This window comes from Suncus etruscus, chromosome 5, assembly GCF_024139225.1.
Source record: "Suncus etruscus isolate mSunEtr1 chromosome 5, mSunEtr1.pri.cur, whole genome shotgun sequence".
Lineage (NCBI taxonomy): Eukaryota > Metazoa > Chordata > Mammalia > Eulipotyphla > Soricidae > Suncus > Suncus etruscus.
Genome location: NC_064852.1, coordinates 2,947,820 through 2,973,024, shown reverse-complemented (window position 1 = coordinate 2,973,024; position 25,205 = coordinate 2,947,820). Strand labels below are relative to the sequence as shown.

The window sequence follows — 25,205 nt, the reverse complement described above, 5'->3', positions numbered from 1 at the left end:
GCCTTCATGTTCACAGGGGGCCCCAAGGCACTTCCAGCTCATGGCTGCCCCTCCCCTTCCTGAGAGCGAGGTACGATTAAAAATAACAACATGACTTAGAGAATACACACACAAATATTGGCACACTTAATTGCTGCTATTCTGCAGACTAAATAAGAGCTGGAAATTAATTTTCGCTTCTGGCCATAAAAAGCCAAGCAAATGGTACACCAAAACCCCGGAATTACATCTAGGAGTAATAAAATCTATTTGGGCTGGAATTACAGAATGAAAGGAACTGATTTGAAGAGCTGCCGTAAAAAGGCACGGCAGCGAGAGTAAGGAAAGCAAGCTGGAAGAGAAGGAAAAGCTGTGACCCTCTTGCCAGGTAAACTTTCAATAGGGAGAAACCATCTGGAAAATTAGCTGAGAAAAAAACAAAACAACAACAAATCCTCCACATCTCCAAATTGATGTTAACCACTGGCTTACAGTTAAATCAGATGACCCTGTTTCAAAAGCTCTCAGGAAGTGGACAGGCTGTGACCACCGCCCTGGCCAGACCATGCCACGCCAGTGTATAGTGGGTGATGGGCAGAGAAACATCTGCTTGTGGGGAAATGACAACAGAAATTGCCCGGTACATGCCAGGTACTGGGCGTAGGTGCTTTTAATAAACTCCTTTTTGTTTATTTATTTATTTATTTTCAAAACTTTATTGATTCATTGATTAATTGGTTTCTAGGTCACACCCAGCGGTGCTCAGGGGTCCCTCTCAGTCGGCCTCGTGCAAGGCAAATCCCCTACCACTGTGTCATCTCTCCAGCCCCGAATAAACTCCCTTTTAACATATGATTACATTTTCACAATAAGGCTGCAGAAAGATACCAGTAGAATTGTTCTGTCCAGGAAGCCAGGGTTCCTATGGCTCTATAGAGGAAGCACCTGGAGGTGACATGGCAGAAGCATAGGCCCAGACTTGTGCTGGCTGGACTCAAGCTAAGGTGCTTCCAGGGGGACCTAGAGATTGTGTTAATAAACCAACCCAGCAGGGACTGAACCAGAGCCACTAAGTACCTCTCGGCATCCCGTGCTCCTTGTCCAGCTTCTCGTACACCTTCAGCTCCACGCGGAGGGCCTGGAGCAGTTTGTCATTCTGAGAGAGCAGGTGCTGCTTCAACTCCACCTCCTCCTGCACCCTGAAACGGTCCCCCACAGGCAGCAGAGGTTAGAGCTAATTCGGCCAAGCTTCCCCAGACAGCGAAGTGCAGGAAGGTAACGAGTCCAGTTCTGGGGCCAGAGTGATAACACAGCGGTTTGATCCCGGGCATCATCCCATCTGGTCCCCTGAGCTTGCCAGGAGCAATTTCTGAGGACAGAGCCAGGAGTAATCCCTGAGTGCTACGGGTGTGGCTCCAAAACCAAAAATAGCACAATACCAACAAAAATTCCAATTTTGGGCTGCTTTCTCTCTGGACTCAGCCCTCCCCATGCCAGGAGTCTTCACAGACACCCTAAAAAAAATCACGACACCCAAAACTCATTGATGGCCTAAAGGGGATTCACAAAGGCTGGGCTTGCCCAGAAATCATGCTTGGCAAAAGCTGGGCCCGCATGATGGCCGATGATTCTGCTCAGCCCTGCACCCATCCAGGAACCCAGCTAAGCCTGGAGCTGACATCTGCAAACATGATGTCACCAAACAGAGTCTCAGGGAAACCTCATGAGTCCTGGGTGGGAATCCCGTTAAGGCTGAGCTAAGATATCCTGCTAAGATACTCACGTCCTCATCCCTACAGTGCTCAGGAAGACCCAGAGTCCTGAGCATGGCTCCCAGGCCTAGGGAACCTAGCCAGTGGCGCCCTCGCTCTCCTCTGGAACAGGGAAGGCAACTTCCCTCCAATACTGGCTTTGCCCAGGCGTCCATAGTCATACCCAAAAGACTCTGTTCTGGCAGAGGGAGGATGTAGTCCTTGGGAGAGGAGCGGAAGCGCAAACTCTGCTGAGTAGGGTGGGCCCAGCACGTGTCTTGGAAATGCCAGAAGGGCACAGTTTCCTCTCTGTCTGTGAAACTACGGGCAGTTTCCTGACAGGTAGCAAGGTCACTGCAATCTTATTCAGGAGGATTTCTGCTCAACACCCCAAAGATAAAAATCAACAGTCTGGGCCAGACAGTTAGCACAGTGGTAGGGCGTTTGCCTTGCACAAAGCCAATCCAGGACGGACCCTGGTTCGATTCCCGGCATCCCATATGGTCCCCCCAGCCTGCAAGGAGCATTTCTGGGGGCAGAACTTCTGAGCACCACCACGTGTGGCCCCAAACCCAAAAAATTAAAAAAAAAAAGTCTGATAATCCCAGTGCACTTTTTCCGTTCAGTGTGGACTTGCAGGTATTAAAAAGAAAAGTTAGGATGGGGCATCAATAGGCCTTTCCTTTAACTACAGAACTCTTGTGAGCCCCCTTTCTCCTCTTCCGAGGCCCTGCACAAGCCGGGCCCTACCTGCACAGCTCCCTGCGGGTGTGACAGGCCTCCTGCAGCAGCTGCTGGTTGTGCCGTTCGCTCTCAGCCAGCTCTCCCTGCAGTCGTTCCCTCTCGCCCTTCAGCCAGGCATATTCTTGCTGAAGGCGCTCGAAGTTGGCCGTCTTTCTGGACAGGGATTCCCGCAACTTCTCATTCTCCTTCTGTTTATCTGCAAACACAAGAGGCACCATTTGTCCACCCCCCTCCTCGCTGCGTCAATATGGCTCTGCACTTGGGCGCCAACACTCGGAGAATACAAAAGAGAGCTCGATGTAATCTGGCATTTATGATTTTAGCATTCCAATTACCTGATGCATTCCGGGCAGATAAATCTGTGAACATCAAAGCTGCAGATTAAACGTCACTGGGCTGAAATGAGTCCGTTTCATTTTCTATTCAATATCGGGCCAGGCCAACCGAGCTATGCTGCCTACCCGGAGCTCACAGACAGACAGAGGAAGAAACCAGGCCCCCAACTCTGATTGAGGGGACTGGGGCTGAGCAAAGGGGGCAGCCCCCCGACCCGTAGGGGCAGGAGCCACTAACCAGAGTCAAGAGACTCCAGAGCAGAGTGACTTGATATATGAGTCCATAACCTCACATACCATGTGTTTAATGGCTCTGTGCCTCAGTTTCCCCATCTGTGCTGTGCAGAGTTGACAGCATTACTGTGTGAAAAGGGTTCAGCGGGGCCCTCTGAGGCCCATCAGAGCTCCACAAATCAGGGGAGGGTGTCGAGGGTGGGTGGAAGAGCTGAGGGGTCACAGCACCCCTTGCAGCTAGGATATAAAAGCCACCAGCTGCTTATCCTGATCTTGGTTACCTCATCACCACCTCGTTTCCAGGGAGGAACTGTTGCTCTCCCCCATTTCCACACAGGGCCCAGAGAGCCAGTGTGGGAATGACATCCACAAAATCACAGGGCCGGGCCGTGGCAGAGTCAGGGTGCAGACCCGGGTTCATTTGATGCGTCCTCTCAGTCATGGTCTCCTTGCTTTGAAGTAGGCTTTTTCTCTAGCTTCAGGAACGCCTGAAGGGCATCCAGGCCCCCACCTCTGTACCAAGACTGTGTCTGCTCTTCTATTTCACAGGCCCTCTGGGACTGGAAATATCCTGGCTCATCTTCATTGGTACCTCCAGATTCAGCTCAGGAAGAGCAGCTCCACTGGGGTCCAGCGACTCCGACTTGCCTTTCTAGGGACTAAAACTTACCCTGCTCTGCCCTGTGTTGGGTGGCCTGGCTGTTCCTCCACCAGACCAAGAGGCTCCTGTGAGGAGGGAGGAGGGTCCTGGTCTCCTTCCTTTGTGCCTCAGAGTGTAGGAAGGGTCTGTGTAGTGTGAATGAATATGTGGCAGAAGCCTTTGTCTCATCTAATGAACCCACAATAGTATCTGGGTTCCCTGGGGACAATGGGAGTAGCTGATCAAATTCCAAATCCTCGAGCACCCCTCTCTCTGTGATCACAGGCAGGTCAGCTCCAGAGGACTGTTTCTGGCTTGGAAAATAAGAATAACAACGAACCATTCTAGGAAAATTTGAAGTACTGAAGTTTTAAGTACTAAGTGAAAGTTTCTTTGGGAACTAAGCTTCAGTAGCAGAGAGAATCTTCCAGAGAAGCATGACAGCAGAAAAACTCTCCCGAAAGGAGCAAGCCAAGGTTTGAGGTACTGGCAGATATGACCCCAACCCTTCTTTCTTCCGCCATGACCCCGACAAAGGAGAGGAGTCTGCAGAGGGGGCAGGGGTGGCAGGTGAAAGGTCACGGCTGTATTTCACCAGAGCCCTTCGAGGTGGTCCTAGGTGACACTAAGAGACCGAGGCCAGGAAAGGTCTGGAAAACTGCTCAGGGCCAGAGCCAGAAGACTTGCACCTGTGCTGGTAAGCTCCAGAGCCCTCAGAGTCGGGGCGGATTTTTTCATTCTTACCTCTGGATCCTCTCGCAAGCATGGCATTGAGAGCTTGGTTCTGCTTCCGCAGGAAATGAATTTCTGATGTTAGAGAACTGTGCAGCTCTGAACCGTAAGCCATCACGTTGGCTGCACCTAGAAGGAGGAATTAAGAATGGTAACTTGGGCCGGCGAGGTGGCGCTAGAGGTAAGGTGTCTGCCTTGCAAGTGCTAGCCAAGGAAAGATTGCGACCGCGGTTCGATCCCCCGGCGTCCCATATGGTCCCCCCACGCCAGGGGCAATTTCTAAGCCCTTAGCCAGGAGTAACCCCTGAGCATCAAATGGGTGTGGCCTGAAAAACAAAAATAAAAAAAAAAGAATGGTAACTTGTGGGCAGAATCCAGGTCCAGACGGAAAGAACTTTCTAGAAAACCATGCTTCACCCACCTGGGTAGAGCAGTGAGCGGCATTTCGCAGGGCTGATTGTCACCTCTTTGTCCTTTCAGAAACCAGCAGAGACTGGGGAGAGCCAGTGCTGTGCCGCCCACCAGCAAATGCTTCAGGAAGGCCTCTTTTGCAAACCTTCCATCAGAGCAAATGACTTTCCTTAGCAATTGCCTGCTCTGTTGTAGCTGGTGGCCGTTTGAAGCCCCCCCCCCCCGCTTCACCCCCCCAATAATTCTATAATTGAATTTAGCAGGGAAAATGTACAACAGAATGAATCCAATTCAGGCTTTACCAGGAGTAACTGTGGAGGGCCCCAGTACACATTCCTTTCCTGGATTTGATAGGACTAATAACTCAGATTAATCAATGTCTCTGGGAAGAGGAGGAAGACCTGGGATAGAGATGGAGGGGGGAAGTCTGGGGGGGGGGTTCGGAACACAGAAATTATTCTTGTTTGTCTTGCAACCTGAAGCACAGACACAGTACTCTGGAAAGCAGTCCTAAACGGAGGGCTCTCAAGAGTCTAGGGGTCAAGGATTCAACTTCTGCCACGGACCACAGCCCTCCAACGTCGAGCTCTCGTTACCAGAAATAAATGCAATGGAATTAGTATTCTTGCCCATCGCAGACCTTTGCAATGCTAGATAAATCATGTCCAGTGAAATGAAATAGCAAAGCAAAACTGACGACGATGAAAACAACCGTATGTGGTTGATTGAACGAGGCATCAAGCAACCTCCGACTCCAAATCTGGCCTCACTCTCGCAAGGACTGTGGAATAAAACCATCAAAATGAAGGGAGATGGACCGATCTGCCCAAAGTTACACAGCTGATGGGCAGAAGAGCTGGGGTCCATATGAGGGTCAGTCCAAACCCCCAGCCTGGCATCAAGCTGTCCTCAAGAGAGTCTTCATGGAGTGCTGATACTGTCTGTAGACCAATAACAAAGTCTAAAATATTGCTCACTCGGTGAATAAAGCAACTGAAAAATATGGATTTGATTTGTACAACCCTTCCCCCAACTTCCTGTTTCCCTAACCTTTTGTTTTGGTATGTAAAAGCCCACCTGGATTATAGGGCCTTCCACAACACTGGTGGGTAAGGTTCTGTATAACACAGAGAAAGTCTGACTTTGTGCAAGGGAGAAAGCACATGGCAGAGAAGTCATGAGGAATCAAGCGAGCTGACTCCAATGAATATCTTTTCTGACTGCTTGTGAATTATTTCTCAGTCACTACCCTGCTTCATCAGACCCGTCCACAAAAGGGGTTAGAAACATGGTGCCTGGGGCGGCTTCACCCAACAAGTGGATACTCCATTTTAATTTTTATTTTACAACTGGAGTTGGGGGTCCAAGTCCAGGTCAATCCAACCCCCCCAGTCTGGCATCAAGCCATCCTCAAGATAGTCTTCATGGAATGATGACACTGTCTTTAGACCAATAACAAACTCTAAAATATTGCTCATTCAATGAAAAAAGCAACTGAGGAGTAGATATACAGTATTTTACCTTCTGGGTAAGCCACGAAGAAACAAAGAATATGGATTTGTACTTGTATTTTAAGTAAACACTGCAAGGTTACAGAAGACTTACAAAAGCAGGGAAACAGAAGCAAGTGTTAGATGGATGGGCACTGGACAGAGGTATTCAATTATAAACCTCTTGGATGTGTCAGTAATGGGTGGGCATATTTTTTTAAGTTTTTTTTTTCCACAGAAGAATATTCCATACAGAGATGACAGGGCTTATGCAGGAATATTGGCAATCTCTTGACTGATACATGAGACTTCCCAGACTGGTAAAATGCTACCACTTTTCTACGCCATCCTTAAGAAAAAGGCAAAAGACTGCTGTATTTTACGTAAAAATACCTATTTATTTCTCTTCTGCCGCCGCCGAAGTCATCTGAGTAGCCAACCATGGCTCAGGATGCCAGAGGCTAGCTGACCCCTCTAATGAAGAGGAATGGACATCTATCAGGAATCCATTGTGTGGCTCCCAGGGGCCCAGGCACTTTAGTGAGTTCACTGACTTCTCATCACATGAGACAAGCAGGGATACTCATTACTCCCATTTCCTAGACACACCGGTTATCTAGAGTCAGTACTGGGGTAAGTGAGAAAACCCTGGAGCTGAGTACCAAAGTCAGTACAGGAAGTGACGTCTCTGGCCACAAGTCCAAGGTTCTTTCTCGAACAGAAAGCTGAGAATGAAGAAATAGTCTAGTGGGGCACTTTCCTTACATGCAGCAGACCTGGGTTCAATACCAAGTATGCTCTGAACCTTAGTCCCTGAGGTTCATGTCCCAGAAATGATTCCTGTATGCAGAGCAAAGAGGTAAGCCCTGAGCAAGACTGAAGTGTCCCCACCCCCACCCCCCAAAAGGGACAATATAAAAACTAAAACTCAAATGAAGAAAAGCAAACACAGGCATGCGCCTCACACTTGGACAAGGACCCATACTTGGGACTGTCCTTGGGGAGGGTTCTTCCCTACCTTGGTCTGGTTCAGACCCCTGCCGCTCCAGCTGTCTCCGTAGCTTCTCATTTGTTTTAATAGATTCTTCTAAACGTTTCCTCAAACTTCGAATTTCTTGTATATGTTCCATTAATAGGTCTACAGAAAGGAAAGAGAACATTTTTTTTTTTTTGGATTTTGGGCCACACCCAGCGATGCTGTGCGCTCAGAAATTGCTCCTAGCAGGCACGGGGGACCATATGGGATGCCAGGATTCAAAGCAATGTCCATCCTGGGTCAGCCATGTGCAAGGCAAACACCCTGCCGCTCTGCTATCTCTCTGGCCCCAGAAAGAGGACATGTTTTAAGGTACAGTCCAAAAGCCCCAGCAAAGTGGAGCCTTCGTAGGGTACAGAGTGATCCTACAGTACCACGATACTCAGAGCAGCAATGGACCACTCTTCCTAAGACCCTGGGGGCGGGGAGGGGGGGAGGTTGAGAGATTGCCTAAAGCCCACTGATACATCCCAAGATGGTTCTGCTGTCCTCCACCGAAAATGTATTTCACAGCACATGGAACAATTATATCCCATACAATTTTAATGCTAACTCGAAAGGAGCCTTTTATTCTTCTAAATCTCAGATATTAATTTAAAATCCTTCCTGGTGATGAAGCTAACGGATGACTTCAAGTCTGTTTGAATTGCCTTAGAGCTGATTAAAATACCTTTATAACAAGTGGGTATCTTCAAGACTGACTCTTCGAAAAAGAATGCTGCCCATTATCACTTACTAATTTAATATGAAGCCAAAGCAAAACAATAACCCCAGATGCCAGTGAGAATGGAAGAAGGGAGGAGGTGGTGACTGAATGGAAAAAAATGTCTGACTTGGTGGGACTGTTTTTAATCACTGGCCTTAGCAAGATTCATTTCCAATGTCTTTTTACCAAATAATTCTACTTTTAGTAATCTATTTAAAAGAGACCAACAGAGAAAAAAGAATGATGATTAACTATTGGTGTTAGTGGTATCTGGTTTCACTATTATAAAAAATAAAACAAAAGCTTTTTAGTAAACTAAGACCAGAGCCTCCATATGGCCCAGAGACCCCTCTTCCTGGCATCTATCACAGGAACACTAAAACATTAATTCAATTTATAATCAATGTAGTGCTTAGTACGGTGCCCAGGTATGGGAACAATCCAAATATCTGACAACAGCTGAGCAGATTAAGAAGTTGTGGTGGGGCCAGAGCAATAGAACAGCGGGTAGGGCGCTTGCCTTGCATGCGCTAGACCTGAGTTCGGTCACCGGCAGCCCACATGGCCCCCTGAGCATGCCAGGAAGGCATCCTGAGCATAGCTAGGAATAGCCTCTGAGCATTGCCGGGTGTGGTTAAAAAAAGACAAAAAAAAAAAAAAAGAGGTTGTGGTACATGTACACAATAGAATATGGTGCAGCTGAAAGAAAGATGAAATCCTTTTTTTTCATTTTTGATTTTTTTGGGCCACACATGGCAGCGCTCAGGGGTTACTCCTGGTTCTGTTCAGAAATCACTCCTGGCAGGTTCGGGGGACGATATAGGATGCCAATGATCGAACCAGGGTCTGTCTTGGGTCACCCCCGTGCAAGGCAAACACCTTATCACTGAGCTATTGCTCCAGACTGAAAGATGAAATCTTGCAGTACACTGCAACTTGGGTGGAACTGGTGGGTGCTGTCTTCAGCGCAGTAAGTCCCAGAAAGAAAAGGGCAAATGGGCAAATACTGGTTGATCTCTTTCATCCCGGGATCCTTGCCATGACTTACTATTTTTTCCATTGTTTCTCTTCATTCATCCCACACACCAGGAAGACAAACAACGGAATAAATAGGAAATGGCAAAAAAGCAATGATCACAAAACTGACATGACAAAGTGAGGGAAGGGAATGAAGTCGTGGATATAAGGTCACTGGTGATGGGTCTTGGATACTTTGGTGGTGGTTATTACGAAACAGTGACTGTACATTCAAGACCAGAGATATTAAAAGTACTGTCCAGTTATCTTAACTGCATTAACAAATACATTTTGATTAGCAATAAGGAAATAAATAAATAGGTCATCAGAGCTGCCTTTTGCTAGAATGCATGAAAATGATCACTGTAGCAGTCAGTAAAGAACTGAGAGTGGAACTGGAGAGAGAGTAGAGGAGACAAAAGCTTTTTGAGCAGCTAGACCCTGAGTGAATGCTCGGCCCTGCACAAGGTTTCCTGAGCACAGACACGAGTGATCCTTGAGCACTGTCAGGCGAGCAGCCCAACCAAATACAGGATAAGCACTCCGATTACGTTAAACCTGTTATATTGCCAGCAATGAGGAACACGCACAGTCATGAAAAAATGAAGGTCTAAATTAGTTACTGTGTCTAACTCTATTTAAAAATCAGCATAAGTGAAGATACATGGTCCCCAAAGAAAGGTGCTTATCTAGTACCACAGATTACCCTCAGTTTTCAAAGCTTTCAGTTTTCGAAATTATTGCATCACCACCTAGTAAGGTATTTGTTAATACATCAAGTTTACACTTTGTGGATTTTCCAAAACAAGAATGTGTGTGGTGTATTGTTAACCCTCTGCCATATCTCATTTTCACAAAGAGATAAAGGAAGCACAGTCACAAACTACAGGTACATTTCTGGAATCAGTGTTTTTAAAGCATAATCACATAAGCATACGAAGGCAAAACTAATGCCTTTCCTCCATCAATTAGGGCACACTCGGTATGTCTTAGTAATGTTTGCGCTAAAACATTATACTAATGTTACGACCCAATTTTAATTCCTCCGGAATGACTTCCATTTAAAAGTAGCACAATGTTAGAGATCTTTTCCTAATTAAATAGTAATTTTGCCCTGAGTTGGAATGTTTATGAGATGACTTAATTCCCAGACCTTCAGTGCGCTTCTATTAATGCCAGGAGGGTGGTGAGTCGTTTGCTGTGAAGTCTGCAGCCCTCACCTCCTTTCTGCTTCGCGGAGCTGAGTCCGGGCGCATCCCTCCGCCGCCCTCCCATCCCTGCCGACCGGCTCTGCAAATCTTGAGAGGCAGGAGGCTGTGCTTTACCCACGGTCGTCCTTGCTGGCTCACCCACGGGCCCAATGCTGCTAGCTTCTGGAACAAAGAGCTGCTCAGTGGCCGCCATGGACTTGAGTCATCTGCTTACCCAGGCCAGCAAGATCTGGAATGTCATTGGGACTTCAGGCAACAGTCCCAGGGGGAACGGGACACCACTGATTAAATATGCAGCGTTAAGTCCAGAGAAGGAAATGCTAACCTCGCCATTACAAAGATGGTGGGAAAAAAAAAAAAACAAACATTTGCCCCTCAGATAGCCAACCCTTTGAAAAACCCCAAGATTCGAGACACAGCAAGTACCAAACACAATGTGCTGAACCTGCAGGGAGAGAGGTTCCCATGCACAAAATCTAGGTTAAGAAGATGCTCAGTGAGAGGAGAGCTTTGTGTTCCCAAATATTCCCTGCAGCTCTGCTTGCAATTATGAAATCTTGGAAGTGACTTACAAGCGCAGCAACAGGGAAACATAAAGACAAGTGCTGCCCTGCCATCCCGGGGCCTCTTCCGAATGCCTCAGAAACGGTGTTATGTGACCACAGAACAGCCTGCTCATGGGCGTGAGGGAGGACAGGAATGGCACAGAGCCACCTCCACACAGATGAGAGACAGGACAAGAGGCGAAGACTGCAAAGGCAACGTGGGATTACTGGGATGGCTCCAGAGAGCACTGTCCTGACCAGGAAGAGTCGAGCCACAGCGAGGACCTGGGGAGCCATGGTCGCAAGTCTCCAAAGAGACACCCAAAGTCAAGCCTCGAAGTTTTCGCAGAGGAAATAACCGAGGCTGAGATGACAGGCAAGATGGAGGGTTCAAAACAGAAGAGGACTGGGGAGATGATTCCACGGACTGAAGCATTTGCATGGGAGATGCAAGGTCCCACACATCAGATCCCCAGCACCATTAAGGCCAACTCAACACTGTAGAAAATAGGCCTGGTGCTCCCCAGCACCCAAAGAAGGCCTTTTTAAAAGAAGTTGGAGTGACAGTACAGCAGGGAAGGTGCTAGGGTTACAAGTGGTCAACCCAGGTTTCGTCCCTGGGGCTCCACTGAGACCCTTGGGAGGCCCCAGGAGTGATTCCTGAGTGCAGAATCAAGAGTAAGCCATGAACACCACCAAGTGTGGCCCAAACTATAATCAAACAAGAAAATAAAATGATGAAGGCGGAAAGAAGAAGGAGGAGGAGGGGGAGGGATAAATGTCCCATAGCATATCAAGAGGCTGAAAGGAACAGGGGGACCTCCAACTTGCCAGTTCAAAGGTTCAAGGCTGTCTGGGCTCAAAGGGTATTCTCTAAAAGGGACTACTGCAAGGGTTCTTAGGGGTTCTCGGGAAGGGACCAAGTCCATGTTGAGCTGATAAACTGCAGAATTAGGAAGTGGCACCATGGAAAAGAGAAATGGTACAGCCTGAGTCATGTCTTCTACGTCCGAGAAGGCAAGTGGTAGATCCAGAAATAACAGTCCATGGGGAGGCACAGAAACCACAGGGGAAGGGCAGCCAGAAATCCAGCATAGCAGGGCCATGTGCCAGAATGGCTGCCCACAAACCCCAACTGGTTCTTGACTCACAAGGGAGACGATGTCATGCTCTAGGTACGCTGCACACTGTGCTCCTCTGCACCCTTTGTGACCTGAAACGCCCTCGGCTACCACTGACGTGCTTCTCTCTTTCTTACATAAATTCCATGTCAAGTTCCACTTGGATTAAAAACAACGGGGGAAATATTGTCCGAAAAAGATGGTAAGTTTTGGGAAACCACAGTTCTATGCCATCAAATTTGAATGAAGAGCTAGTTTCTAGTGTGTGTGTGTGTTTTGGTTGTTTCTTTGGGGGTCACACCTGATGGTGCTCAGGGGTGACTCCTGGCTTTGTACCCAGGTATTATTCCTGGCAGTACTTGCTGGACCATATGGGATGCTGGGGCTCAAACCCTGGTCTGGCATGTGAAAAGCAAATGCCCTCCGTGCTATAGTATCACTCTGGCTCTGGCTTGTGTTTTATACAGTGCCCTGCAAAGAAGCCACGGGGAAGAAGAGACGAGACAAGGATGTCTGTGATTCAGAGTCTATACCAAAGGACTGCCAACTGTGGGCCATGGGCCAAATCGAACTCACTTCCTAGCTTGGCAAAGACTTTTGATGAGTTTGATGAGGACACAGTCACATTTGTTCTTTGACAGTGCCCAGGGCAGTTCTGGGCTGCAGCAGCAAGACTGACACTGCACACAGGTTCAAACAGGTCCTCATTGGTCTTGTGCAGGAGACATGTGTTGAGTCCTCATCTATCAGGTCTCCTTTAGGCCAGTTTCTCAGCCTCTCCCCATTTGCCCTCTTCTGATCTTTTCTCCTTCCTGTGCAACCCCCCCCCACACACACCTGCCGACACTTAATGATTTTCACACATGATGCCGAAGGCTGTCTAAACCAGCGACACCAAGGGGTCCCCTTAAAGAAAGTGGGTGCAGGAGTCAGCAATGAGCTCAAGAAATGAGCTTGAATCTTGTCCATTTGTTTTGGTTTTACAGTAGGACACTCATACTAAAATTTTTGACAGTCGATCATAATTGACCTTTAAAACTGTTAGTTCCCACGTAGCACCAGATATATGTGTAGGCCAAGCTGCATGCTTAGCAAAAAGAAATCTTGGGCCGAGTGATAGCACAGCGGTAGGGCATTTGCCTTGCACGTAGCCAACCCTGGATAGACCTGTGTTCAATCCCTGGCATCCCATATGGTCCCCAGAGCCTGCCAGAAGTGATTTCTAAGCGTAGAGCCAGAAGTAACCCCCGAGTGCCACCAGGTGTGGCCCAAAAAATAACAACAAAACAAACAAACAAAAAGAAATCTTATCTTTTTACAGACCTAAGGCACAGTCTTCAGTTTATACGCTCCCCTGCTTCCTATCTGAGGCCACCCAGTAATTAATTTCTGGTTGGCCACTGGGACACACATATGGCCCCAGTTGAGAACCAGTGGTCTTAACTCGCCCTGGAACTTACCAAGACACTTGAATCCATGCACATTGCCCATGTCTCTTGACACCAAAAGTGCAAAGATCTAAGTTGGGTGGGGGGGGCCTACAAAGCTGATCCCATCACCTGAGTCCCACACTGCACCATCCAAGGCAGGACAAGGAGCTCACCTGACCAGTCCAGGGTCACTAAAGAGAAGCCCAAGCAGAATCATGAATTACAGGCACAGGGAACTGGGCCCTTGGCAGGCACAATGCCCACTGGGTCAAAGCAGGGATCCTGATGGTGACACGCCTGAGGAGTGGACATGACCCTGGAGTGTGCGATGTGGCCTCAAGTGTCCACTGGACACTCCTCAGAGACTCCCCATCCCCCAGAGCTCACCTTGAGAAAGAATGTTGGCCCCCACCGAAGTCTTCTCTGTCTCACTGTCTGGCTTCTGGTCCCGGGAGGAGGATGACTTCTCTGACAGGTCATAGTCAGACAGACCGTGAGAGACTGAGGGTCCGGAAGAGTCCGGCAGGAGATGCTGGTAGGTTGCGTTGTCCCCTTCAACCCTGGACCATTGGGGACAGAGGGAGAAGTCATGCCAGGCAAAAGTGGCAAGCCAGGACTCTAGTTTAAGAGACTTTATGGTAATGTGTCTTCATGACCGACCTCACATTGGCAGGTCTGCTCTGCTGCCCTTTTCATTCCCTGAGATATTAAAATACAAACAGAATGAAAAGGGAGAAAAGGGGGAAAAATACACGAGGACACTCCAAAAGGCTCAGGTATGCCAGGCATTCCTGCCACATGAGCTCCTGAAGTCCTCCCAGAAATCCCTGGAACTGGGAAAGGCTATTCCCACATATGAAGCCTCATAGAAACAGCCCCCTAACTCACAGGGTCAGTGGCAGTGCTTACTTCTGGTCAGGTCAGTCTGGCTCCAAAACACCAGGACATTGTGGAAAGCAGTCTCAAACTCATGAAGTGGCGTTATGGGTTTTAGAAGCAGTGAAAACCTATGTGATTTCCACACCAGTCCCAATACCATAATTTGCTTGATTATCGCCTTATCAACCTGCATTTCCAAAGGCCACCTAAGACTTAAGGGAGAGGATGCAGAAGTCTGAAAAAAAAAAATCCCACATGACTCTCCATTACAGATAAGCTCCTCGACTTAAGCTCCTTCTTCCTCCCTTACCCCCAATTTTCCTATTACTTCTTGTCTCATTATTCATGAGCTCAGACAAGAGCAAAGAGTCCGAAGCTACAGCGAATTCATTAACAGGTAAACACCGGGCACAACTTCGTTCAGACAGCCTGATGGATGCGCAGGCCAGCTACTGCCTCACGCACGTAGGGAACAGGCCAAGGGCACCCACTTAATTAGCTCGGGGGTGATCCACACGAGTGCTAGGTCTGCAACTGAAAAAGGCAGAAGAGGAGGAAAAGAAACAAGCCTGTAAGAAACAAAATGGGTGGCACTCGGCTGAAGTGAGCCAAGAAAGCTCCCAGTCCCCATCCAGCATTCTCCAAGCACGTGCATGAAGGCCAGAGGGCTTTCAAGATGGCGACCTGACCCTGAAGAGTCTTGGCTTCCTTCCCTCCAGCCTCCTTTTTCTTGCACAACTGAATCTGAGGACCAGCCCAACACAGCTCTGCCGTCTCTTGGGCCTTGAGCCTAACCCCTTACTCTCAGCCAAGTTTGCACTATGGGAGACCAACTTTCATTCCCCAGTGTCTACCACTAGGGCATGATCCATTAGTATCCTGAAGTAAGTGAAGGACTGAAGAGACTGAGGCTGAAGAGGGGAATTCCATCTAAATTTATTGACTGAAATGTCCTCCTGTGAGCCTGTCTGCTTGCTCTAATGTTGCTGGAGGCTTTGACGGTGCCAATAAGGTTTAAATTTCTGAGTTTAGATTTTTTTAAAATTAAATTGCTGTGAGATATTTAAAAAGTCATTGAGAGTTGAGTTTCCAATATAATACAATGTTCCAACACCCATCCCTTCACCAGTGATCATTTCCCGTCACTAATTTCACCAGTTAGCCTCCCATTGTCTATGTCTCCCCCTACCCACCCCTCCAATACTGCCTCTTTGGCAGACATAAAGTTTAAAATCCTGAACCCCAGGCTGGCTTCTGTTATTTTACCCCCTGTAAGCCCCTGCAAGGAGCAAAATGCTCATAGCATGAACAGCACTCAGAATTTTTAACAAGGAAGCAGAAAAGGAAATGATTTTGGCATTCTCAGTTGGCCATAGAAGTAAGCTAAAGAAGTATACACCCTACTACTTCCATCAGCTTTCTGCACATCATATTTACATGACCAATAGCTGGGAGCTGGAGGAAACATAAAGATATTTAAAACATTACTCCAAAAACAACATGGATTAACAGTAAGAGCCCGGGTGATAGAGGATAATGGATTAGAGTTCAAATTCCAGTTTTCTCTGCCCCTTAATGGCAAACAGGAAACTGATCCCCACACTCCACCTTCTAAAATGCAGAGGACAATGCTGATTTGTAGGATATGAAGAATAAATGAATGAATACCCAGAGTAGTCGCTGGTACCACTAGGATGCAGCTAATGCAAGCTCCATTATTCTTTCAAGGAATTCTGGGAGTAGAAGGACAAGTCAAAGAGTATTTACAATGCCATGCACTAAATGTCATGAAATTAGGTCCTAAGCACTGTGGGATGTGGTGAAGTGGAGTGGAGAGGTGGGTTGTCGGGGAGAGCGACAGGCTCTGGAGAAGGATATTCAACTCCAAGAGGAAGAAGGGAGCGTGGACAGTGATGTGTCTAGGTTGGGACTGGAGAAGAAGACAGAAGGGAAAATTGAGCCAGGCTCAAGTGAGAAGGGTCTCCCATGGCAGGCTTTGAGGTCGGGAATGGGGCCTGGAGGATTCCAGAGCCCATGGAAAAGTGTCCTCTGCACCAGTTCCCCTGGCAGAGAAGTGACTCTAAAAATGTCACATTTAATCTGCACAGTGTGATCCCTTGACACTGAGGGACACTGTCAAGTCTTTTGGGTTTTTTGGTGGGGGGGCATAGCTAGTGTTGCTCGAGGTTTACTCCTGGTGCTACACTCAGGAATTATTCTTACCACTGACTGGGGGACCATATGGGATGGCAGGAATTGAACCCAAGTCAACTGGGCCAAGGCAAATGCCCTGCCTGCTGTACTACTGCTCTGGCCCTGGCAAACTTCTGTTTACAGGCCCTTATGCTTCGCTTTCATGCAAGTAAGGCATAGAGGAGAGGGAGCCGGAATACTGAGGATGCTCAAACATGCTAAGTCTTCTTACCAAGGGCTAAACACTCACCTCTCCAGCTCTTCATTCTGGGGGCTCATTTCCACTTCTGCTGATTTGCCTAGAAGCAGAAAGAAAAAAAAAAACAGTAAGAAGGAAAAACCATCAAGAAGAAATGATCATTTCTTGCTCAGACATCTGCAGAAGTATTGGTCCATTTGTCTAAATATTCACTCGAATAATATTGGATACGGGAAGTTGGATCCCCAAAAGCTAATTCATACAGCAGACTCTCCCATTCTGCTACCTGTGTTGGGAGGCAGGTGACAAAGGTACTTTGGGGAGTAGGGGAAGAGATTCCTTGTCGTTCCCCAAACTTTTGACTGTATAGTGTCTACTGGCTTTCACCTACCCCCACTTCTATCCCACTCACAGCAACAGGCTCACACTGCATTTTGACTTAAATGTTCCCTCCATACTCCTTTAGAGGTACTTTTTTTTATATATTATTTTTTTATTGTAAGAATTTATTCAAGAGACAAAATTGATTCACATATTGAGGTAAACTGACATAACATAATATAGTAACATAACATATAATACATGTAAGTCAAAGAACATTTCTAAATAAAACACAAATTTCTGATCATAATGACTTACATATCTTTCACAGTAGTATTTTAGGTAAATATTAACATTGAGTCAGGGGAATATCCATCACCCCCAGTGTTGTCCTCCCTTCATCCCTGTTCCCAAGCATATATCCCTTTCTTCCTCCTTTATCCCCCAGAATGCTAGTTTAACTAAAAGCATATATGTTAACACTAATGTAAACCATTTTTTTTTTGCAGTTCCAGATATTTTTACTAGTGGTTTCTTAAAGGTTTAGCATCAAAGGAGCACTGTATAAACAATGTTAGAGTGGCAATTATTGTTTGCATGGGCCCACCAAAGTATGGGGGTCATGGAAAGGAAAAACTTTTGGCCTAAGTACAAGGAGACCTTACCCCTGAAGTTTCCTGACATAAGACCATTTCTAAGCTCCAGGCAAACTAGTTTGTTCAATCCTGGTCATTGTCTGTAGTGCCCATACAGTTATATTTTTTACAGTCTCTGTTGTTGGTATCCTGTTTCTGTATTGAAGGTCCTGGAATCTGTATATCCTACATTGAAGTCAGGATGGTGCGGAGCGGTGTCTAATTTCAACTGAGAATTAAAGGGCAATGCAGAAAGCCCTGTCCAGTACGCAGGTCGTTGTTGTTGTTGTTTAAATCTTCTCAGTGTTAAGGGAAGACTCTTTTGAGTAAATCGACGTCAGAGCAGCAGTAGGGTCTTTCCTGGTAGAGAATTACTTCCAGGTGATGACATAGACAACTTTGGATGTTTCATAGATGACTTCCCTGGTTCAGGGGTGACTGGAAAATGCCCAAACCTGAGGCCTGTGCCAGGTCATCATGTCAATGTTCAGGGTGTAAGGTTCCATTGCATCACTAGATTTGTGTGTTCCTATCTCTATTAGATAAGAACTTATTTGTATGTATAGTATTTTCCCTTTTAATGTGCCCATGCAGACTCCTTTAGAGGTACTTCTATGTAAAAGATAAAAGACATTATTGTAATAATACCCAGAGAAAATAGAGATGAGGGCTGGAAGGATAAGCCCACTTTCTGAAGCTCACCACAAAGAGTGGTGAGTCCAGTTAGAGAAATAACTACACAAACAACTACCATGACAATGGTAGTGAGTGAGAGAAACAGAATGTCTGTCTCAAATACAGGAGGAGAGAAAAGGGGGGGAGGCATTGGTGGTAGGAAGGTTGCACTGGTAAAGGGAGGTGTTATTTTTTATAACTGAAACCCAAGTACAAACATGTTTGTGATCATGGTGTTTAAATAGACATTGAATTAAAAAATGTTAAAAAAAGAAGTACTTCACTGAGTTGGCCCATCCCGTGTCCCCATTAGTATTCTGCTGTAAGCATGCACAGACATCATCATGATTTCTGGTTTCCTGGTTGACATTTCGGTCATCTCCAATTTTGCATTTGTGTAAATAAATGAAATAAACATCTTTGTGCACATAGTTTTATCTGCACTTAAATGATTTCTCTAGGAGAGACTCTCAGAAGTGGGATTACTAGGGAAAAGGCCAGTGTTTGCTGCTAGGAGGAAGACTGAAGGAACGACGGAAGAAAACAAACTCAAGCTCAGAACGGATCTGGGCGAGGGACACCAGGCTGGCTCCTGGGTGGCACCAGGCGCTCTTTGAAAGGAAGCAAGATTTCAGAGACTAACGACTTTACTTGAAAAAAGACTTCAGAACTCTGAAAATTGCAGTCTGGGATGAGCTCTTTGAAAGAACTAATGCATGGTGGCTCAAGGAAACAAACCAAAAAAAAAAAAAAAAAAGAATGAACCAACTCTTCTAGAACTTTCCGTAGAAAATTACACTGCACTCACACGTACCATTTCATTGAAGGCAAAGCTTTCCAACACTGAGCTATGGAGGTAAGGATAGCATACTCGCTTATGTCTACTGTCCTCCATTTGCCAACTGCTCCACTGGTCTGGCTACTTGGGGCTAATAGTCAGCACCATGTCCCGAGTGGCCGGCGCTCACGCCACTCTCTCTGCATGGCCATGAGCCACAGAAGCCAGATTCTGGTGCTACGTTTCCCAGTCACAATTGACCCCAAAGTCCCTGCTGCCCTTCTGCCCTGCCAGGCCCAACCTCTTTCTAATGTCATCCCCACGTTCTAGCTGGGCGGGGACCTAAAATCCAGAACTGCATCCTAACTGGGAGAAATACATAATGCTGGTTCCCTGAAAGGCAGAAAGAGACGGGTTTTTCTTTCCAAGTACCTCCAGCAGGGATGCTCCAGAAAGCCCTTTCGTTCTGTCCCCTACTTTACTTGTCTAAAGGGAAGACACTTCACCGAGTTAGACCCCAAGGCGTGGGCACAAAATCCCAGAGAGCAAGACCACCACCAATGGGCACAGACACAAGCACAAGAGGAGAACTTGGCTGGCACATAGTTCAACTCATAGCGGCTGACTGCTCCGTGGAAACAACCGGGGTTGCCAATCAGTCCTCAGGAAAGTTCTCTGCCCCCACCTTCCAGAGTGGAGGCTGGAAAGGCCACATCCTGTCCCTCCATCATCAGCCATGCCTGCCCCACACTTGGATCTTCGGTAGCTCAGCGATCTCACCTACGCCCTCAGGTAGTCATCTGAGAAGCACAGGCCCTGGTTCTCAATTCCCCCACAGAAGCCAGGACCATAGAAGAATGTGCCCTGATGCCTCATGGGGTGCAGGCACCCCAGCTCTACAGAGGCAGCCTCATGGAGGAGGGGAAGGAAGCAGTTATGGCGCCATGACCTCACTCCATCTGTTCCTGGCACAACGGAATTTGTAAAAACCAACCGACCTGCTATTGTGGGAGTTGTGGGGAGTTGGCTGTCCCGGAGACCTACATTTCTAGGGAGTAATGGGCCATGGCAGAGACAAGTCAATTCTCTCAGTCAGACTGGCCAGGAAGCTGGGGAAGAGCTCAGGGGGGCTGCACACATTCAGGCCTGTCTGTCTGTCCGTCTGTCTATCTTCCTTCCTTCCTTCCTACCTCCCCCTACACAGCCGTGGGCTGCGTGATTTTGGGCAGAGGAGGTACTTCATCTACCTGAACAAAAGGGCTTCAACTGTGACCACGTGATCCCTTCAACTGTGATCTGCTTGGGAGGGCAGGTTCCCCATGAGCTCCTCACAGCTCTATCCCAGTCGCCACCTGCTTCTGGGAAGCCTCTTCAAAGAACGTCTCCTCAGACCCAAGTCCCGAGAGCAGAGAAAATTTGGTTCCAGCAGCACAGCCTGTTGCTTCGTCTGTCTCCTCCCTGACCTAAATATGTCTCCTTTTCCCTTCCCCGCTGATTCCTGCTTAGAATCTGCCACACACACCTCACAGGTGCAATGCCTGTGCCAGATACGGAGGATCCAGAGACGGCTGTGGGGCTGTTCTGCCCTCCCTGAGTTCACAGCTGAGTGGGTTCTATGGCCCGCGAGACAATTATGCGACAGTGTTGTGACAGAGGCAGCAGAGGAAACAAACACAATGTCGCTAGAACCACCAGGGAGACGTCGAGGGGACCCAACAAGTGAGCTCCATCTCTGTGAGGCAGGCCAAACAGAACTCCCCTCTACAAAGATGAACGGGGCAGGAAGACACTCCAAGGTGGGCACCAAGGAAACCTGGCAGTCCGCCACTCCTAGAATGCCCATGGTTCCCCAATAATGCTGAACTCCACACCCTCTCCATTCAGAGCTCAGACACGTCGTCTCCCTAGGCGCATAACAGTAAGAGGAGGCTTATCCTGTGATGCCCAGGACATGGCCCATATCTGCTGGGCACAGCACCTATCTAGTCTGGCCCAAGGCTGGGAGACCAGGGTCAGACCTCGTTAGGGAAGACGCATCCACCTGCAAGATGTCCCTCTTGTGACTTCCTCCTGAGCTCCCACTCAGCTGTATCTCACTGAACCCCTTGGAAGTAACTCCAGAGAGAGAGGCTATTGATTAGCCCACTCCCCGGGGGAGATGAGACCCTCACCTCTAAGTCTGGGAGTTGTGCTCAAGTTGCAGCCCCAGAGACTTTGTTCTGCCCCTAGCTGCTGTCACCTCAGGCTAGCAGGTGAGGTGCAAAGGCAGTTAGAGACACTGTTATAGACCTGGGTGGGGTGCTTGCCATGAATTTAGCCCACCAGGGTCTGATCATTGATACCCTAGAGATGGTCCCCTGAGCTCGACAGGAGTAAACCCTGAGCATTGGGTGTGGCCCCAATTTAAAAAAATCAGCCTTGTTCCTTTTTGAAGTGAACAGTTTCTATTTTTTTCATTGTTATTGTTTTTGGTTTTTGGGTCACACACAGTGTCGTTCAGGAGTTACTCCTGGCTCTGTACTCAGGAATCACTCCTGGCAAACTTGGGGGACCCAACGGGGTGCCGGGATTCAAACCACTGTTGGTCCTAAATCGGCTGCTTGCAAGGCAAATGCTGTACCGGTGCACTATCTCTCCAGTCCAACAGACAGTTTCTAAAAGAGGAGTCAAGCCTTCCAGAGGACACAGAGGCCTGACAAGGTCACAGAGGGGGAACACAGGGACCTGGACACCCCACCTGAGAGGAAGGACACTGGCTGGTGGTATGAATGCTGGGTGTTGGAAGAGCACGGCCCAGATTCTAAGCTAGATTCTGAACCAGTGTGTTTCAGCCCCAGAAGAGGTTGACTGATGGAGGGATGGAGGATGAGGTCTTTCCCCTCCCAGCTCGGAGCACTCGTCTCCCACCCTGTCCAGCCGACGGTTCTGAGGTGAAACGGCGGGTAAACAGCTCGCAGACAGTCAGGCTTGTGGAAATACTAGCTTTATTCGGTGGACAAGACTGAAGTCCAAAGTCTCAGCCTCAGTTCCAGCAAAAACAAAGCCTCTCGCCTTCCACAGACCCTTGTTTTTATCCCCCAGAATCAGGTACCACCCTAGGGTGGGCGAAGAATGCCAGGTCACACCCTAGGGTAGGGCACAATTATCATCAGGGTCGGGTCAGTAACATAATAATCCCATAAAATGTTTACATACACAACACCAGTGCTCCTCAAACTTTTAAACAAGGGGCCAGTTCACTGTCCCTCAGACCACTGTAGGGCCAAACTATAGTAAAAACAAAAACTATGAACAAATTCCTATGCACACTGCATAGATCCTTCTTTGAAGTGAAGAAACAAAACGGGAACACATACAATATATGGCCCATGGGCCGTAGTTTGAGGACCACTGCTCTGGACTGTGCCACTTCCTGCGTGACGTGGCACAAGTCCACCCTGTCCTCTGCTGCTCACCATCACAAGTTCAGACAAGCACCTGGCACCGTGAGCCCTCGATTAAAACCAGTCTTGTCCCTTTCCATGTAGCGGGCAGTGGGCTAGAAAAGGCAGACAAAGGCCTTGACATAAGTGACACCCTTAAGGCTCAATTCTGAGGGAGAGGGGGTGGCCAGAAGGACCAGGGAAAGATACCCCCAGCTGCCTCTCCCAGTGGCTGTGCCTGAAGACACACAGTGAATCCCTGAGAAAGCAACAATCACCCCATGACCCTCATTCCTCCCTCCCTCTGGGCTTTCCCAGCATGCCAGCTTCTGGGACTCGCTCCACAGACAAGCCAGGAACTGCACCATCCGTTCTTAAATGGCTTTGAGAATCTAAAAACCGCACCACAGACCCTGGTCCTGAAAAGTGTACAGACTCAAAATCACACAAGGGTACCTGGCTCTAGGGAACCTTCTGGGCCTTGGCACTGAGGACAAAGCCCAGTCCTGGCTCTGGAAAGGATGAAGAAGCTGCTCAATGATCTTCCTCAGGTTTTACCAACAGTATTCAAAACAGAGCAAAGGCTGCAGAAAGATTCCAACCTGGATTATTCTTTCCAAGAGCCCCACCCCAAAGTGGAAACAGCTGAGAGGTGGGACATTCGCCGGGGCAATAATTAAGTAAATAAAAAAGAAAAACTCTATTCTAAAATACATTTCATCCACAAGAATGCTTTTTAGCTGCCAAACTTCTCAGGGTGACTAAATAATATCTATTCTAGGACAAAGGGAGAGGTTGCCAACAGTCCCACCTCCACGGAATAAAGACATAAAAATATACACTCCTATAAAAAGGCCGGGAAGCATAAACTCCGGGGTGTTCATGTTTTGTATATAAATGATGCAATTATTTGAATACCTGCTTACCCGTTATTCCACAATAAACATGTACTACTTTGTATTAATAAAAAAAAAACTATTTAAATTTTTAAGAACCCTGCTATGCCACTGCCTCACATAGGACCAATAAAAAAGCCCTAACCTAGGGTTTTAACTACGATCTGCACAATGAACATGATCCCCAGTTTCAAAGGTCTGGCAGAGACCATTGTAACGGAATGGGGCTTCTGGAAGCACAAAGAAAGACACTGTCCTAGGTGCCATCCTAGCTTCAGTGCAAAGACCAAGATCACCAACCACAGAAGATGAATTAAAATGACACTGATGGAACAGAACTTCTAGAACCACAAAGACTGACTTCATCATAACTCCCACCGCAGGATCTGTGCAGATACTGAGATCCCTAGACACAGAGGCCTGATAGTATCACCCAGGACAGAGCAGAGGTCTTACAAACACCACAAAAGCACCACCGGGAGAGTAAATGATCCTGAACAGAGTCTATAGTTGATCCCATGACAATACACTCCAAGGGCGGAGAAACCCCATATCTCTTAGGCCAAGTGAATTCCTTTTCGAATGACCCCAATATTTACTGTGCCTGGGCAGGAGGGAAAAAAACAAAAAGCACAAAACATTATTTTTTTTATATATATGTTATTTTATTTTCATTTATTATTACTATTTTTATTTACCTATCTATTTTTTGGTCAATTTCTCTGTTTGGATGTGATAATTGAAGTTGTCCCCAGTTATACTTATTCTTTCTCTTCCTTTCTGTTCTTCCTTTGTATGCTATGCCATGTTTCCTATATCAAGACCATGGCATTTTTTTGTTTGTTTGTTTTCTTGTTTTGTTTTGTGTTTGTTTTTGTGGTTTTTTTTTTTTTTTTTTTTTGGTGCTTGTGTTTATTGTTGGAGTTCTCACGGGATATTTGACACTTCTTTTTGTACTGGTGGAATGTTTCACCTTTTTTCTCTCCTCCATTTCTCAAACCAACGTTGAGAGCCTCTGGAAGAATTCCGCTTATTTTCGGCGTATTAGACTTACCCCAGTTTATTACTTTTCTCTCCTTCAAACAAAACCACGTAACTTGAACTAGCTAGTCCTGTCCCTCCAATTAGAGGGGGAAACAAGACTACTATGCAGTAGGCTAGATACAGAGGAGACCACATGTCCTAGCTACCCTGGGGGTGAGGGAAGAGGATATGGGTGGTAGGACAAAAACAGAGGTGTAGGGAGGACAATTTGGTGACGGGAATCCCCCCTGATTTTATGTAAATATGTACCTAAAATATCATTGTCAACAATATGTAAGCCACTACGATCAAAATAAAAAAAAAATAATAATAAAAAAAAAAAAAAAAAAAAAGAAAACCACTTTGTTTCATCATTCAGGAACCACATCTCTCAGAGAGCATCCAAGAAAGACCTACATTTTATTCCGGTACATTTTAGTCTCTGGGAGGGAAAAAAATAAAAAGAGCTCTGCAGTGTTTTCTGGGACTTCCGAGGCTGTTACAGAAGAAAATAAAGTCCTGTTTGTGCCGCTGGCTAAGCCCATAAGGTTTCTGCTTTCAGAAGCCAGAGCCAGCCAGCCTGGAGCTCTTCTGGAGTATGTCAAGGCACATAAGTGAAAAATCAGCGGGGGAAGGAGGTGCCTGGAGGGAGGAAGGACATCAAGCTGGGGCTATCTCTGCCCTGAGTCCTTCTTGCCACCTCCTCTCCCTCAGAATGCAACCTCTCGGCCCACCTGCCAAGTGAGGGTGGGGAGAAGGAACAGAGCTTGAGCTGGAGGTTTTGTGTGGTTCCTAGAAGACC

At 47.2% G+C, this 25,205-nt stretch overlaps 1 protein-coding gene across 1 annotated transcript in view; it reads right to left on the bottom strand.

The window, feature by feature from the left end:
* The window catches only part of CDK5RAP2 (CDK5 regulatory subunit associated protein 2), a 186,699-nt gene that overhangs the window by 14,212 nt on the left and 147,282 nt on the right, over positions 1-25,205 (bottom strand). The window contains exons 27-32 of the mRNA XM_049773793.1: positions 16,705-16,753; positions 13,770-13,942; positions 7,335-7,454; positions 4,428-4,544; positions 2,481-2,670; positions 1,057-1,178 (exon numbers count right to left, since the gene is read on the bottom strand). Of these exons, the coding sequence (XP_049629750.1) occupies positions 1,057-1,178; positions 2,481-2,670; positions 4,428-4,544; positions 7,335-7,454; positions 13,770-13,942; positions 16,705-16,753 (771 nt within the window). The remainder of the gene's footprint in view (positions 1-1,056; positions 1,179-2,480; positions 2,671-4,427; positions 4,545-7,334; positions 7,455-13,769; positions 13,943-16,704; positions 16,754-25,205) is intronic.